General features: G+C 44.8%; 1 protein-coding gene across 1 annotated transcript; it reads left to right on the forward strand.

Moving 5' to 3' along the window:
• The first annotated feature begins 8,337 nt into the window (after positions 1-8,337).
• LOC146199650 (uncharacterized) lies at positions 8,338-10,750 on the forward strand. Its single transcript, XM_084592794.1, has 2 exons — positions 8,338-8,516; positions 10,450-10,750. The coding sequence occupies exons 1-2, from the start codon at positions 8,364-8,366 to the stop codon at positions 10,732-10,734; spliced, it is 438 nt and encodes a 145-aa protein (XP_084448920.1). The 5' UTR covers positions 8,338-8,363; the 3' UTR covers positions 10,735-10,750.
• The last annotated feature ends 4,909 nt before the right edge of the window (positions 10,751-15,659 follow it).

The raw sequence follows: 15,659 nt of genomic DNA on the forward strand, positions 1-15,659 counted from the left end.
ACGTTTTGTATTATTTGTTATTTTATTAAGCTCATTGTTTTGCAGTTAATTAGTCGTATCTTTTGACGCCTGTGTTGCATAATGTTTGCATTTGTGTAACTACGATAATGATGGCTTCCCGAAAGTTGATTTCAGGTGCTCATAACGTGCTGCTACTGTCGATGCAATTGAACATCGTCTCCGAGAAAAACTTGGCATCTTACGAAGTGTCGTACATGGTTTGTTGATCTCGTTATGATGACGTGTCAAGCATGCAAATCAAGTATTCTTGATATACTTTCTCGGCAACGATCATAGGAGTTTCATGTAGTAACCACGTAGCAAGGGTTCTTCTACTCCGAGCATTTGAGAGCGCGACTATGTTTCCCCGAGGTAGAGTTTTCGTGATGCATCCGATAGGTGGCCTCATGTGATAACGCCTTTAGGTATACACGTGGCAACGTGTAGTGCGAAAGCACTTTTACTCTAGTAAGATATATTTCAGTGGTTTCGGGGTTCTGTCCCCCTAACGAATTGTTGCTATGACAGCAACCTAGCTTTGCTATAGGTGGCTATACTGACTTAATGTTATTAAGCATGACGACTATGAGTACCATAATCAAGGTCAACGCTAAATCTAACTAGACATAACTGACACTAAATAAGCCTGCGTTAGTCACAGATTAGGTATTGTGACACAAATGTGTCTTAACACGCATTGGTGTATTGGTGCCTCAGTGATCTTAGCTGAACGTGTTAGGCTTAACTAAAATGGGCAAAGCTAAATGTAATGATGTATATAAGGCCACATTATGGTAGCACGATTCTGTCTTTCTTTCTTTTTTTTTCCTTTCTTTATTTTTCTTGAAAATACAATAAAGATGTGTCCAACACTGTTTGGACCAGTAGCCATAGGCTAGTTATGGGTCCAAGAAATGAAATACAATGATGCAGACACTTCGTCACATGCATAATACAAACTAGGAACAGCGGGGAGTAGGATGTATACACCAATACAAATTCTAAAAAGCAAGCAGAACAAGGAACAATCGCAAGGAACAAGGAAAACACACTGGCCGTAATTACACTTTCCTTATCCCAATTAAGCTTTATTAGGCTTATTTAGGCCGAGCAGATCGAATTAAGCCTATTACGAATGCAATTTTTGCTTTATCATTAAAAACTTGCATTTAAGTATCGCTAAACTGCTGCCATGTTTGTCTACACGTTTGTTTCATGAAATGCATGCTAATGAGCATCTCTTCTAAAACTGCCTAAACATCTGGTACTTCCAAAACAAACGTCATTCACGCCATCATTGTTGCCCTTTATACATTGACTACATAAGTGGCAACACGTTCAGACGTTATCGAAGGCCTTAGTAAAACTACTCCGTGCCCTCGTCCGCCACTCGCTGTTGTATATACCTCTTGTAGACAAAGTCGCAGGCGGCGCTTCGGCTTGGTGAAAAGAGCATGCGCAAGGGCTTGTCAACGGGAAATGGAAAGCGGAGGAGGAGGCTATACAGAGGAACGCTGGTACGCATGACGTGAAAGTGACCTAATCTGTATCAGTCGAACGCTCTGAGGCGCACTCGCGTCCGCACTGCTGTTTCTGTTCTCTGCGTTCATAGCAGAAAACGGACATTGGCCTGGTTTCCATAGACGGTCGACCATGTGGCCTGAGCCATGAAGCACGTGTTCTTTGCTAGATTCGCGCAGCTGTTGTCGCTTTCAGCTCAACTCCATTTTTGTCAGTTGGCAGAGTGGTATTTATGTCCAGAAATCAGGCGTATGTAGTGGTCCCATGTCGCACCTTTGCCCAGTGGCATTTTTCTCTCAACTGGATAAGCTACTATTACAGCCCTATTTGGAAAACATTGGCTAGAAGCATTTCAACATGTTGACTAATTTGTGTGGAGGAGGAGGGCTCAGTTAAGTTTGCACAATATGTTTATGATCTTCAAGGTGCGCGGTCAAAGCATGTCCTTCAACGTGAGAATTTCTTAAGCGAACTATTTAGATTTTACTGATTTGAACTCGTGCTTCGGAGACGACCACGTATTTTGGGTTACATCACGGGTTGCAATCGCGTGCTTTACGCAACTGATGTCGTCACCATGTTGACGACGCTTTCCCAGAGCAGATTTCTAAGCTATATAATGACAGCTGGGTTTCTAATTTCCCGTCTCGCCCTCCTGTCAGATCGTGTTTCGGCTCGCTTGAGGAAAATGAACTCACTATACGATGATGATGTGGTGGCGCGGCGTAAAAAGGTGGCTGCGGTACCTCCACAATATATAGCACCCACTCAAGAAAGTCGCGGCAAAGTGTAATTTTGCTGCTGTCTTCACAGCTAAGGCCAAAGTAGGAGGCCCTGCGCCCCCGTTAAAAGCAGGATGCTTAAAACTGCAGAAAATCGTCTTCAGTGCACACAAAGCAAATTAAATACATTTAAAAAAAGAATATGGCTTTATTGAGTTCCGCTGCCTTGCGGACGAAACTTCTACGGGGAGACAATCAGATATCTAAATACGCGCCTGACTGAGCAAACTCCTAAGTGGACAGGGCGACCTGTAATATCGTATTGCATTGTGAGCCTTGTAAATGGAAATCGAGGGACGACCTGTGTTTTTAGATGCCTGATTGCCGCGACACTTGAGTGGTTTATGGATAGAGATCTGTCTGAAATAGTTGAGGCATCAATATCGAAAATGCTAAGCCACGCATGTGGCTAAAACCGCAGGTTAACCTTTACCATAAGGAAATTGTTGTTGTTTAGATTCAGTAGAACAACGATGATCTTCATTTGTTTTTCTGCCATTAAATGCTTTGGTTGTTTTGTGCGCACGCATCTCTGCGCGAGACTTTATTTGCTTCTTTCATTCAATAAAATTTCAGTTGTTCTGCTCTTCTCTTCTCCTGTGTTTTCTTATGCCTGGTTTTATGATGAATAAGACCTGCCATCTCCCTCTAGAGAATCAATGCTATCCCCTGCGAAAATCAGGTTCGCATGCATTCCGGCTATGTTGTGCCTCCTGAAGCTGAGGACAAAATGCGCCCACGAAAGAAAATGAAAACATGCGTAGTAATGAGACGACTAGCGAGAAGGAAATGAGTCATTGTGAAATTAAATAGGAAATATATTGATAATGATGTTAAATAGCAAACAGGCGACAATGAAATTACTGATAAATAATCTATTCTTGTGGAGTTTATCGCCCAAAAGCGGTTCTGGCTACGAAGACGTCATAGTGGATTGCTCCGGAAATTTTGATCACCTGAGGTTTTTTAAAGACCACCGAGATCGCACCGCACACTGGCGCCTTGCTTTTCGCTTTTATCGGAACCACCGATAAAAGCTTCCTTAACCACCGCACCACGCTTTGGGTTAAGGAAGTTAGTGATAGAGATAAGAGTGGCGAGGAAATAGTGATATCGGCATTAATATATATATAATTGGTTCACAGGAAGGGGAAGGCGCAGTATCTGTCACACTTGCTATGTGGACACCTGAACCGCGCCGTAAGGGAAGGAATGAAGGAGGGAGTGAAAGTGGAAAGAGAGAAGGGGGAGCCGTAGTGGAGGGCTACGGAGTAATTTCGACCACCTGGGAATCTTTAACGTGCGCTGACATCGCACAGCACACGGACGCCACTTCGTTTCGCCTCCATCGAAACGCAGCCGCCGTGGTCGGGTTCGAACCCGGGAACTCCGGACAGTAGTCGGGCGTCTTACCACTGCACCACCCCGGCGGGGCATATCGGTATTAATGATAATTAAATTGGTGATGAGGAATTAGTGATAAGGATTTCTCATTTCGCCACTGCAGGTTACCGCAGTGATCTCAAACTAATTTTAGGCGGTAGAAGGAAATGTGGCACTAAAGAAGTGTTAATATTGCTTCCGAAAGTATTGGTGTGTACTTAATATTCCGTGCGCATGTTTGCATTTTTGAATGTTGCCGAGTTAAGTGTTTCCGGTATATTTTCGGCGTTATTTTTTCGATTTTCACTGCCACCTTTCTGACTGAGAGATGCAGTGTACCTGACAGACAGTTTTTTTTCTAAAGTTGTTTGCCTATACAGAGCGGGTATAATTGATATGGAGCCAGCAAATTATATGTTTCGATGTAGACGCAATTAAAAAAAATTAAGTTTATTAATTTCTCAATGAAGGTAACAATGTAGGAATATAAGAATGGTAACAAAAACTCGTCAAAAAGATTGACCTAGACTTTTCAGAGCGCACAAAACGAAAGCGGGTGACATCACTAGGTATACCAGCATGTATGCTTTTAACAGAGCTTCTATAGTAACCTTAGCAGTGGGTAGCTTCACTTCTACGTCTCAGGTAAGTCTGATTTGTTTGGTGTCAATGACCATGTGCTGTGCGATGTCAGCTAGCGGTCATAATGAACAACCCTGCCTTCCGGCGTCTCCCATTGCCAATACATAGCTTTGGCGCATTAAAGCCCGTATGCCTTACCATAGCATGCTATACTATAACCGCATCATATTACGCGATATCATGATGCCATAGCCACACTATATACCGTAGCATTTCATAGCATACCATACTACACCCGTACACAAAAAATCTTATCATATAATTCCATAGCATACCATAACATACTGCTAATCGTTTCATATACTATTCCATAACCGTACCATAATATAACTATAAGATACCCCCATACACATATCATAACACAACCATTCCCCACAATACATAACTATATGCTATGAGCTTCCTCTTCAGCCTGGTGGTTGGGGTCACACTTGTGATGGCGGCCTCCGGCTTCAGAAGACCTCGTGCAAGAGGCAAGGCGGTGTTTCGCGACAACGACTTGCCCTACGATGCAGTAAACGTCTAGCTCACGCTGCCCGTCCATTGTGTCACGGTCGTAGTCAAGATCAGTGCTGCGTGTCCGTAAGTACGCATAATTATATACATAGATGCGTCAATTTTCGAGATTGAATAAACATTTACTGAATGCCTTAAACAGCATTGTCTCATTCCTGGCTACAATTCCGGGCTTACGCAAAGATCCTGAAAACATAATGCTTGAAAGAGAAAAAAACAATCTTCACGAATGCATACTGTCAGCCGCGGTGGATTTATGTAATCCTGTTTATTAAGCAGACAATTGCTAGCAGTCATTAAAACCACAATCTGTGATCGCGTTTCATAAGGACCAATTATCAAGTTTTCATCTGCATCCATTTCTCTGCTCAAGTTGGCCGCTGCTGTTGAGTGGCGTCTTCGTGGTTATCAGACGTCATTGGGAAGCAAGCGGGTCATTTTATTATTGGCGACAAGACCTCTCAATTGGCTGTCTGAGATTACTATCGCTTTTGACTGCACGCGTATGGTGCGACCCTAATATATATTATACTAGAAGGTACAGCCGTCAAGAAGTAACGTTTGCAGGTATAATGTAATCTACGTTACATATAAAGGTATCGGACGGAGCCTTTTGGAAGTTTTCAACGTGCATGCGTTAACGTGAAATCATGAATGTTTCACAAAATTCAGAACGTAGACCATTCACGCGGTTAGACTTCTCACCCTGAAGAGCAGAAATGACCGATTTGACCAATTCTAGAGTAATGAGCCCCTCTGTGACGGCATGATGCTCATGAGAATACCGCAGTTGCAAAGGCCGTCAAAGCGCGAAATTTTATTCAAAGGAATCTGAATTCCTCACCTTTTATTCGGAAAAAAATTGCGTATATTGCATTAGTTTGACTTGTCATGGACTCATAGTTCACACGCACACAGATTATAACACATACAGAGGACGTATAAGTTCTGTGTTTTGAACTTTCGACTTTGATTGATCAAGTAGGATAACAAACACGAAAAGTGACATGAAATGAGAAACGTTCCCTATTTACCGAAGAAAACATCGCTTAAAATTGCTATTTCGAATGTATAATGAAGTGTGGTTTTAACTAAGCACGCTATTTATCTAAAAGAACCATCTGGTCATCACTGTAACATTCGTGAATACAGGAATAGAACAAACCATTGTCCTATTTCATTTTTCGTGCGGCCCATAACCGACTGCCTTGTAACCAAGTGCGATGCACCGATGAAGGTCTGTTCGTTTTTAAGTTGCAGCATCATTGGACTTACATCCCCTAGGACAAAGCGGGATATCTCTAAACAAAGGGGGAGAATCACTACGCTATTTGGTGACATGGAAAGTAGCTGCGCAGGTTGACATCATCATCATCATCATCAGCCTGACTATACCCACTGCAGGGCGAAGGCCTCTCCCATATTTCTCCACTTAACCCGGTTCTGTGCTTGCTGCATCCACTTGACCTTTGCGAACTTCTTAACCTCATCCGCCCATCTAACTTTCTGCCGGCCCCTTCTACGCTTTCCTTCCCTTGGAATCCAGTTTAATACCTTAAGCGACCATCGGTTATCCTCTCTTCGCACTACATGTCCTTCCCATGCCCATTTCTTGTTCCTTATTTCCACTATAGAATGTCGGTAACTTGAGTTATTTCTCTGACCCACTCTGCACGCTTCATATCTCTTAATGTTACCCCTACCATTTTGCGTTCCATAGCCCTCTGGGTTGTCCTCAACTTAAGTAGAACTCTCTTGGTTAGGCTCGTTTCAGCCCCATATGTGAGTACAGGTAAGTTGAAACTGTTGTATACTTTCCTCTTGAGCGATGCCGGTAAGCTGCTAGACATAATCTGCGAGTTCTCGCCAAATGCGCTCCATCACAATCTTATTCTTCTTGTTATTTCCTTTTCATGGTCCGGATCTGCGGTTACTACCTGTCCTAAGTAGGCATATTCGCCTACTACTTCCAGTGCTTTGCTACCTAACGTAAACTGCTGTTCCTTCCCTAGGCTGTTGAACATTACCTTAGTCTTCTGCATATTGATTTTCAAGCCTACCTTTCAACTTTTCCTGTCTAGGTCATCAATCATTATTTGCAGTTCATCCCCCGAGTTGCTTAGCAAGGCAATGTCATCAGCAAATCGCAGATTACTGAGGTATTTTCCATCTACCCTTCTCCCTAACTGCTCCCATTCCAAGTCTCTGAATACTTCATTCTCTGAACACTGCAGGTAGATATATTATATCTATAACAAACAGAAGCGCGAGATTGAAAACACTGTGCCCTACCTTTAGTATTCGTCCGCATTTCTCTGTTCTCCTCCTGCTTCTATCATGGGTCTTTAATTGGCCTCGTTTCTCTAGCAAGACTATGACTAGCAGCTTACCGGTATCGCTCAAGAGTAAAGTATACAACAGTTGCATCTTGCCTGTACTCACCTATGGGGCTGAAACGTGGAGGCTAACCAAGAGAGTTCTACTTTAGTTTAGGACAACCCAGTGGGCTATGGAGCGCAAAATGGTAGGTGTAACGGTAAGGGATAGAAAGCGTGCAGAGTGGGTCAGAGAAATAACTCGAGTTTGTAATATTCTAGAAGAAATCAAGACGAAGAAATAGACATAGGCAAGCCATGTAGTGCGAAGAAATGACAACCGATGGTCGCTTAAGGTAACAAATTAGGTTCCAGGGGAAGGAACGCGTAGCAGGGGGGAACAGAATGTATTAGGCGGGTGAATGAGGTAAATAAGTTCTCAGGGGTGAAGTGGATGCAGCTAGCACAGGACTAGGTTAATTGAACGTGTAGGGGAGAGGCCTTCGCCTTGCAGTGGGTATAGTCCGGCTGGTGGTGATGATGATGATGATGGTTTCTCTCATTTTGTTTTATGTTTACCCAGAAATGCTCAACACCGGTCGCTGAATGTATACTTTTAGTACTTTCGGTGAATAAGTTCCAGAAAAAAAGCCAGGCTGACAAAGTAGTAAAGGCAGTTCAGTCCTCTTCCCCTCAACACATTTTATTTTTGATCACGTAAATATTAGTAGAGAATCCTAGCTATAACGCAGTTTTTGGCCAATCTCCCAGTGTTGTGCGTAATATGCGCTATTTTGCCAACGATAGCAACAATAACGACACACTCCAGGCGGATGACGGATAGCTGAGTGCCAGAGGGTCCTACGTGAACTTAACTCTGTTGCTATGTATATTACACATTAGAATTGTTATGTAAATCTGTATTCATACTTTTGCTAGTCTGCCGTTAGTCCAGAAACCGCACCAGATACTGCTGCTGGGTCTAGTAGCATTCTACCGTGCCATTTAGAGTGCGTAACTCTCAATGTCCAGCAAGTTTCTAGCTCTCTATTTAGCGTTATTATTATACAAGTTCTCTTTCACGCAAGACAATATTCCTGTTGGAAACATCTAGGCACAGACCTGTAACCATAAGAGCGTTAAAGCGGAGAAGAGGAAGAAGACCGTTGAGGCTTGCATTGACGCCTACGACCGGTAACCTGCAATGGATCCCGCCATGTCCTCGCCGCAGCCACACGATCAAGAGGCGACACCCAGTGATGACGTCGCGCCTACCGACGTCCCGTCTGCCATGCGTCGCCAGGCAGCATCATCTCAGCGGGTCGTCCAGCCTGTGCTGTACTGCAGCGATTTGCTCGTAAGTCCGTCACTGTGTCGGCCACTAAGTTGCGACAGAGTACTAAGGCTTCCTTTTCTTTGACTACGCTTTGCGTAGCATGCTTGTGGGTATGCGTGAGGTATCCAGTAGCGCTCGAATAGAATAGCAGCGATCCGTACCTTTAAGGGAGCGAAATAAAAAAAAATAATAAAAAAGTAATATATGCTTGCTTGATTGCGCAAGCACTTTCGTAAGACGTACATTTTTACACAGAAAAGCAGTAATCGAAGTGGTTTGCGTGGTCTGTGCACTTTTGCGCACGACTGTACCTGTCACAACAAGCACTGCAATTTACCTTTTTAATTAAGCGAAACATACTGTCGAGCACTTCGCTTGGGACCCACTTGGCTGGAAAAGCCGGTCTCTTTTGTGCGGGCTATCGTTCATCTTTTACTTTGTGTCGAGTGTCCTCGTGGAATTCCAATGTTGGCTCAGTGGTGGGCCAGCTAGCCCATTGCCAGCGTATAAGAACTGCTACTTATACCGTGCCTACAGCGTGCATCGTAAATTAGGCTGAACATCAAAGGTGAACGAACTTAAGCCAGGAACCGAGGAGAGAAATCTTTTTAAAGCTCTGATGTTCTAGTTCTGTTTAGGTATTAAAGTCTGACTTTTGCTTGGTGCTCCAGTTTGGCACTCACAAATCATTCCTGGAGATATTGGCGGTGTTGGGTGATTATAGAGGACGCTCTCGGGAAGCATTTAGGCAATTTAAAAAAATAATCAGTTCAAAATAGGAAAAAAAAAATATTGGCATGAACACATTTTCTGCGGCGGTGGGAATAATATACTGCAAAGCTCTCCTAATTCTCAACATAATTAATTAGAACTCGCTGCTTAACTTCTGATTTTTGCAGTTGGGTGGTTAGTTCTACAATAGGGAGTTAGAAGGCGTGAGCATGACGATGCCACATCAGTTTTTGAAACGAAAAAACAAAACAAAAAACTCATATTTTGAAGCCCTGCAGCGCAAAGGATTCCGACACCTTTTTCGTAAGAAACCGAGACAGACCGCAGAGAAGGGCAGAAGGCGGGGTACAGAACCGACATGCGGTGATGACGTGACCAATGGCTACGGCGCTCAGTTTGGTCTACCAGTGTTATTGCACCACGTCGAGTACATCCCACATCAAAATTTTCCAGCCCAAGGGGTTTGCTTCCGAGTTCTGCAGCGCGCCCAGTTTTGGATTCTCCACAATTATATTCTCTCGGAAGCAAAAAGGCCTCGTGTCCTCATTCTTCCCTAACTTTGGACTACCAGATATGCTAGGGTGCCCCGCTAATCTATTAAGGCAAACCTCTTTTGGGCTGCATGCTTTTGACTAGGGCTGTGCATTCTTTTTCCGCGCAGTTTGTTGCAAGGGAAAGATCAGTCATTTTCCGCTGCGTTGGCGTTATTTGTAAGAGCGACGAAACGAAATGAAGTGTATGACACGTCACATTAGAGCAGGTAGTTCGAATTTGGCGCCGTTGTTACTCCATCACGTCATCACCAGACGTCGCTTCTGTACCAAGCTCTCTGCACGTCTCTCCGCTCAGTTTCCGTCCCGTACGAAAAAAAAAAAAAAGAAAGTGTCGAACTTCCTTGAGCCACAGGACTCAAAAGAATGAGTCCTCCTTCGTTTCTAAACAGATTGGCACCGTCTTTTGCTCGGCTTCGGACTACATAGGGGCACGAATCATCCAACTGCGTTAAGTGAAAGATTAATTAGTGGATTTTAGTTCATTAGCTGAGTAATTAGGGCATGTTTTCAGCATGTTGTGCCCGCCGCGGCAGGGAGTTCGTCCCCGCAAATCATTATTTTCTTGTTTTGAGCCAACTATTTTTACAAATTTACCTAAGCCTTCCCTGAGACCCTCAGGAGAAGCGCATTTGCGGGCTGTGAAGAGCTCGCCGTTTCCGTATTCGCAGGCCACGGACACACCACCGCGGCAAGGCGCACCGGCCAGCCATGGAGCAGGTGATGGCGGAGACGTCGTCACCGTCGGCTTTCGAAGTAGGCGCAGAAGCAGCCGCGACTCCGAGCGAATGCGCACAGAAATGCTGGCGCTCGTGCGTTCTCCGCTGTGCTGGCGTCCATTGGTGGTCTTCCTGTTCAGCCTGGTGGTCGGAGCCACGCTGGCGATGGCGGCCTATTGCTTCAGGGGCCGTCGCGTTGTAGGCACGGCCATATTTCGTGGCAACAACACTTCCTAGGACGCAATAAATGAACAACGCGCTCTGCTTAGAGCTTTCTTGGCGAGGCTGGAGAAGCCATGTGGCTGACAAGGTTTCGTCAGCTGCAAGGTTTCGTCCTGTTGTCAGCTGCTTGAACCGCAAGCACTTTTGTAGATTGAGAAGTGCTCATTTTCTCAAACAATGGGGTTTTGAGCGATTGCTCCAGGAGGCTGCTTTTGCGCGCAGATTGCTTCACATCCTACTTAGAGGACGTGTCGGCTAAGAAATTAGTCTGGCTGTTTGACAGCTACTGCAAAACCTGCGTTATTATTAAACACTGTATGCTTTCGCGAGAAATGCATTTTCAGCGGCTTCTTAAATCGGCAAAATTTAAATTTACAGTGCGTTTGTTCAGAATTATTAGTTTGTGCAGCCTGATTCTGTGTAATTTTGAAGCATGATGGGCGGTTTAGAAGGAAGTTACTTTAATTCAGCATGAAATTTCACTTCTCCAATGACTGCTTGTCGAGAAGGAATCTGTGATATCTTGGAAAGTAGCACTTTACCTTGAAAATGTAGTTAAAATGAGTTTGGAGTTTTAGAAAATGTGCTCTTTTACATGCTATATTTACTCGCTTCTAAGCATCCATTTGTTTCACGATCTGATGGCCAGAATTGGGAGGGGAGTTGGGTTGTGAAAAGTGCGTAGGTACGTAAAATCTCAAAAGCGCCCGTCCACATCTCCCTTCCTCCACGTTGCGATACCTCGACTAGACGGGTGAAGGAGAAAAATATTTGGCGGTCAAATGTGACAGCATATTCCGTACACGTGACTACAGTTAACATAGGGTTCCAGTTGTTGCCAGCTCTCTACAAACGCGTTCCGACTTTAATGCCGGTTCTCAAACAATTGACACCAAACCAAGAAACACTCGCCTGCGATGGCCGAGAAACCTGCTAAGCTCCGCCTACACCGGGCCCACTTGACAACGTACTGATAAAGCTATCGGGTTCACTTTCGGCCAGTTCTCGGTAGGGTGCCTCAATATTACTCGGCGTTCTGTGCCACCACATGAGGCCGGGTATGACGCCACGTCAACCAGGGACTTTTCCAGCTCCGGCTCGACAACACAGTGAGCAAGAGCTTTGACGGCTTTAGATACGCGCTCTCCCTTACTAAAAATGGAGTGCTTAATTCGTACGAAATGTTTTTAGAGAGATTTGAGAAAAGAAGCTAGGGGGTGCTCAGATTCGCTAAAATACGCTAAGGGACAGAAGGGGGGGGGGGATGTCTTCGAAGAATCTTTGCAATAGTAGTTGGTTGGTTGGTTGTACAACTTTTAATTCCATCGGAAATGGGCGTCCTCTTCCCCGCCCCCGGCACGCTTGCCGGGGAAGACGGGGAGTCGTGCGCCCGCGGATTAGAGGCTGGCAGGTAGCCCTTGGCTTGTCGCGACCTCTTCCGCCAGGTGGACGGTGCGGTGCTGGATCGCAGGGTCCGCGCTTCGCAGCAGGGCATCCCAGGCTTCTCTACTTGTAATATTTTGTCCTATCCTTGGGGATTGTGGGCACTCCCAAATTATGTGGTCGAGGGTCCCTCTCGCCCCACAGTGTTTGCAGAGATCATTGTCCCTAGGGTCTGGTAGCGCTTGAAACGGCCAGACTGGGTTCATGAACGTATTAGTTTGTAGCCGCCTCCACGCGACAGCTTCTCTATTATTTAGTCTAACATCTGGCGGGGGTACCAGTCTACGTCTCAATATATAATGGTCGATGATTATTGCAGACGACGAGCGTCTGCAATAATAGTTGTAATTTTTCCTCGTATTAACGGGTATGTGCGACAGTGAAAACATAAGCGTGGCAATCTGGAGGAATTCGCAAATATTTTAACGAGGTAGCGTTAAAGGTCCCGTTTGCCAGGAAGCCCTGCGTCGGGGTCGTTGTCGGCGTAGGCATTGTGAGCGAACAGTCACAAGCACGGCGCTGGCGGGTGGCAGCGCACTGGTTGCGCGTAGCGTTGCATGACGTTATACGTCTTGGCAGCAGCTAGGGTCTCTCTTTTCATATTGTAGAGTGATATCAGAACCAGCCTGCCAGGACCTTGCATTCTGAGTCGGACAGGTTACCTCGAGGCCACGCAGGCACGTTGACATGGCTTCGTTAAGCAGGGCTTTATAAATCGCGTTGTAGCCTACACTATTGCGTCATACCCTTAAAGACAGAATGTCCTCCCGTAATTTGTGTTTTGCGCATTAGAGTGCCAACACCTCGACTAAATCTTGGTAAAGAATGCCTTCAATACACTCTTGCATCCCTTCTAAATAGGTATATCCCCAATAACTTCGGTTTGTTTTCTGTTTTACATCAAGTGCTACGTAATTTGATTTTGAATAACATGGTTTAACTTTCATTACGTATATATATTGCTGTTTCGTGTATTCCCTGGTGTTTTCCTGATGTGCTTGTTTTTAAAATTGCATAAACTCTTGTGTTGGCTCCCTGCCAATCATTAGGATTGTAGACTCGTCAAGCTGCCCAAGAGCAGCTTTTTTCTACGATTCCTCAATCTGTAGTGTTAGATGTAAAATAAACTTTGATTTGATTTCATTTGAAGTTGTGTATCACATAGAAGCATGAAGGCAGCACGTTTATTGCGTTATTACTTTTCGTGGTCCGGAAAACTTTTGCGAAACCTTTGCTGTGCACTGCGTCGACATCGTCTTAAGACAAAAATGTTCATGCTTTTAGTTTCTTCTTTATTCACAAACTAGCTGTAAATTTCGTCCAAATTTTTATTTATTGTCGAGTAATATAGCACTTTTGATGAAGAATTGCTTACAGATCTGGTAAATTTCCAGTTCATCCCAAAATCAGCATATTATTCGCTTTGCGATTCATAGCGCGAATGTCTCTAGTTACATATTCCTTCCGTCAATGATCGGCATCAGATTTAATTGGGAATTTCACTCCTACAGTCTAGAATACGAGCGATGCCCTGGATGCAATTATATAAGATCGTGTCAAAGATGTCACAGGATGCGCGTCATCCCTGTTTTCAATTTTTATTTCGTTTCCTTTTTATCCAGCATACTTCCGCCACAGTGGTCTCGAAGAGTGCCTTCCCTGAAGGCTTCCACAATTGATCCATTCAGCGGTTTGGCGTACACCTCCTCTAAACTGTCAACAATTTGCATCTTCTCTCTGACAGCTGGGTTCCGGTTTTCATGTAACGACGAGAAAGGGAGAGCAGATGACCAAGAGAAGCGGAAATCTGAACAGCGCATTCCATCTTTGGATAAAGATGCAGATGATTTGCTTTAGTATTAAAATGGACTTACCCGTCCCTTGCAGTTGCCTAGAAACCGACTCAAAGCTATAGGCACACGCCCATAGAGCTATAGCGCTCTGCAAAAGGCGAGGATGAATTTTTTAAGAACAACCATCTCCAGCCTCAAGCAAGCTAAATGATCTGCAGATACAAAGGGTAGGAAAAAGTTAGCAGACATTTGGCATAAGTAAACATTGGTTTTCCTAGAAAGTTTCACACCATGGTTACGCTTGGTAAAACTCTTTAGCAGCATGATTTAATTGGCATCCGTATGACGCGCTAACCAGGGCATCATCACAACTGGCGTCCATGGCTAGTTATGAGTCGAGGCGTGGTTGCTTCTCGTTCCAATACCCATCCACTGACGTCATGGCTGTTTCTGCAGCGCGATTGTGTGACGTGACATCGTCCACATAATTAATTACTTGCTTCACCCATTTCCTCTTTCCTCAGCTCAAAGTTTGAAACGTCAAATGTCACTCGGAGGTCAACGGGTCAAGATCATGACGTGACCTTGTGGCGTGACACCAAGCTCGTCCACATGTTTACACTTCAAGCAGTTGGATGTTTTGGGGAAATGAAGGAACAGTAAATTTATAGCTCCTCTTTGTCCTGTGGCTCCTTAAAGGTCAATGGCTAGCCCACGCCGACAAAAGGAAAGGAAAGGGTATCTGTCAAATATTTCTGTGGGCAGCTGAACCACATAGCAAGTTTGCTCACCTATTCCATGAAGCTTAAATGAAGGTCGACCTGAAGCGCACGCGAAGACCGGCTCTACCAAGCGTGGTTGTTGTTGTGATTGCAGGAAGAAGGAAAAGAAAATGCACGGTCCTGCTACAGGCTCTGTAGCTGAGCCAATTGCGATGCCTCGTGCGGACGGAAAAGAAAATAGAGATAAAAAAAAAGAAAAGGGAGAGAAAGACGCGCGTCGCAACAGCCATCGTCCACCCCTGAAACGGTAGCGAGTGCAATGACGGCCTACAGCAGATAAAGATATGGTGGCAGGCTCAGTAAGAGGCTTTCCGTTTTGTAAAATTGAAATGTGTTATGCAGCTATATTTTGAATTTTCCCTTTCTAATTCCTTCGGCCCATTCGAGTACGGACGAGTCCGGATGTAAAGCGTGCGGATGTAAAGCGGATAGCAATAAATGGTGCACAACTATTATTGAAGCTGCCACGAAGGAAACCAGAAACATTTCGAGTGGGCTTTATTTTCCATTTTTCTTTCACGTTACCGGCCTGGGAAGGAAAAACAAGGACAATGTCGTGCGGCTGCTTAACGACAATGTTCCGCATTTTATTAAGGCGAGCGTGACGCGCAGGCGGCCTATCCACTTGCCGCATGCCGCTCCGTGACTGAGGAAGACTAAGAACGACGCCGGAGTGATAAAATTTCACACGCATTATTTCTTTCTTTGGGAAGCGTTTGACGACGTTATGCAGCATTCTTGTTTTTTGTTTTCCCACGTATGCGATGCCATGAACTCGGCTCTTAGGTAGTGTAAGCCGCACGGTTTTAAACTGCTGGAAATACGTATAGCTTACGTGGCGTAGTGCATTCGGCGAGTAGGAAGCGTCTTCCTGGAAACCGTTTAGTTTCACGGCACACTCGCGCTTTCTACAATGTACGCT

The sequence above is a fragment of the Amblyomma maculatum genome, chromosome 2 (genome assembly GCF_055883805.1).
Source record: "Amblyomma maculatum isolate TAMU_Amacu chromosome 2, ASM5588380v1, whole genome shotgun sequence".
NCBI lineage: Eukaryota > Metazoa > Arthropoda > Arachnida > Ixodida > Ixodidae > Amblyomma > Amblyomma maculatum.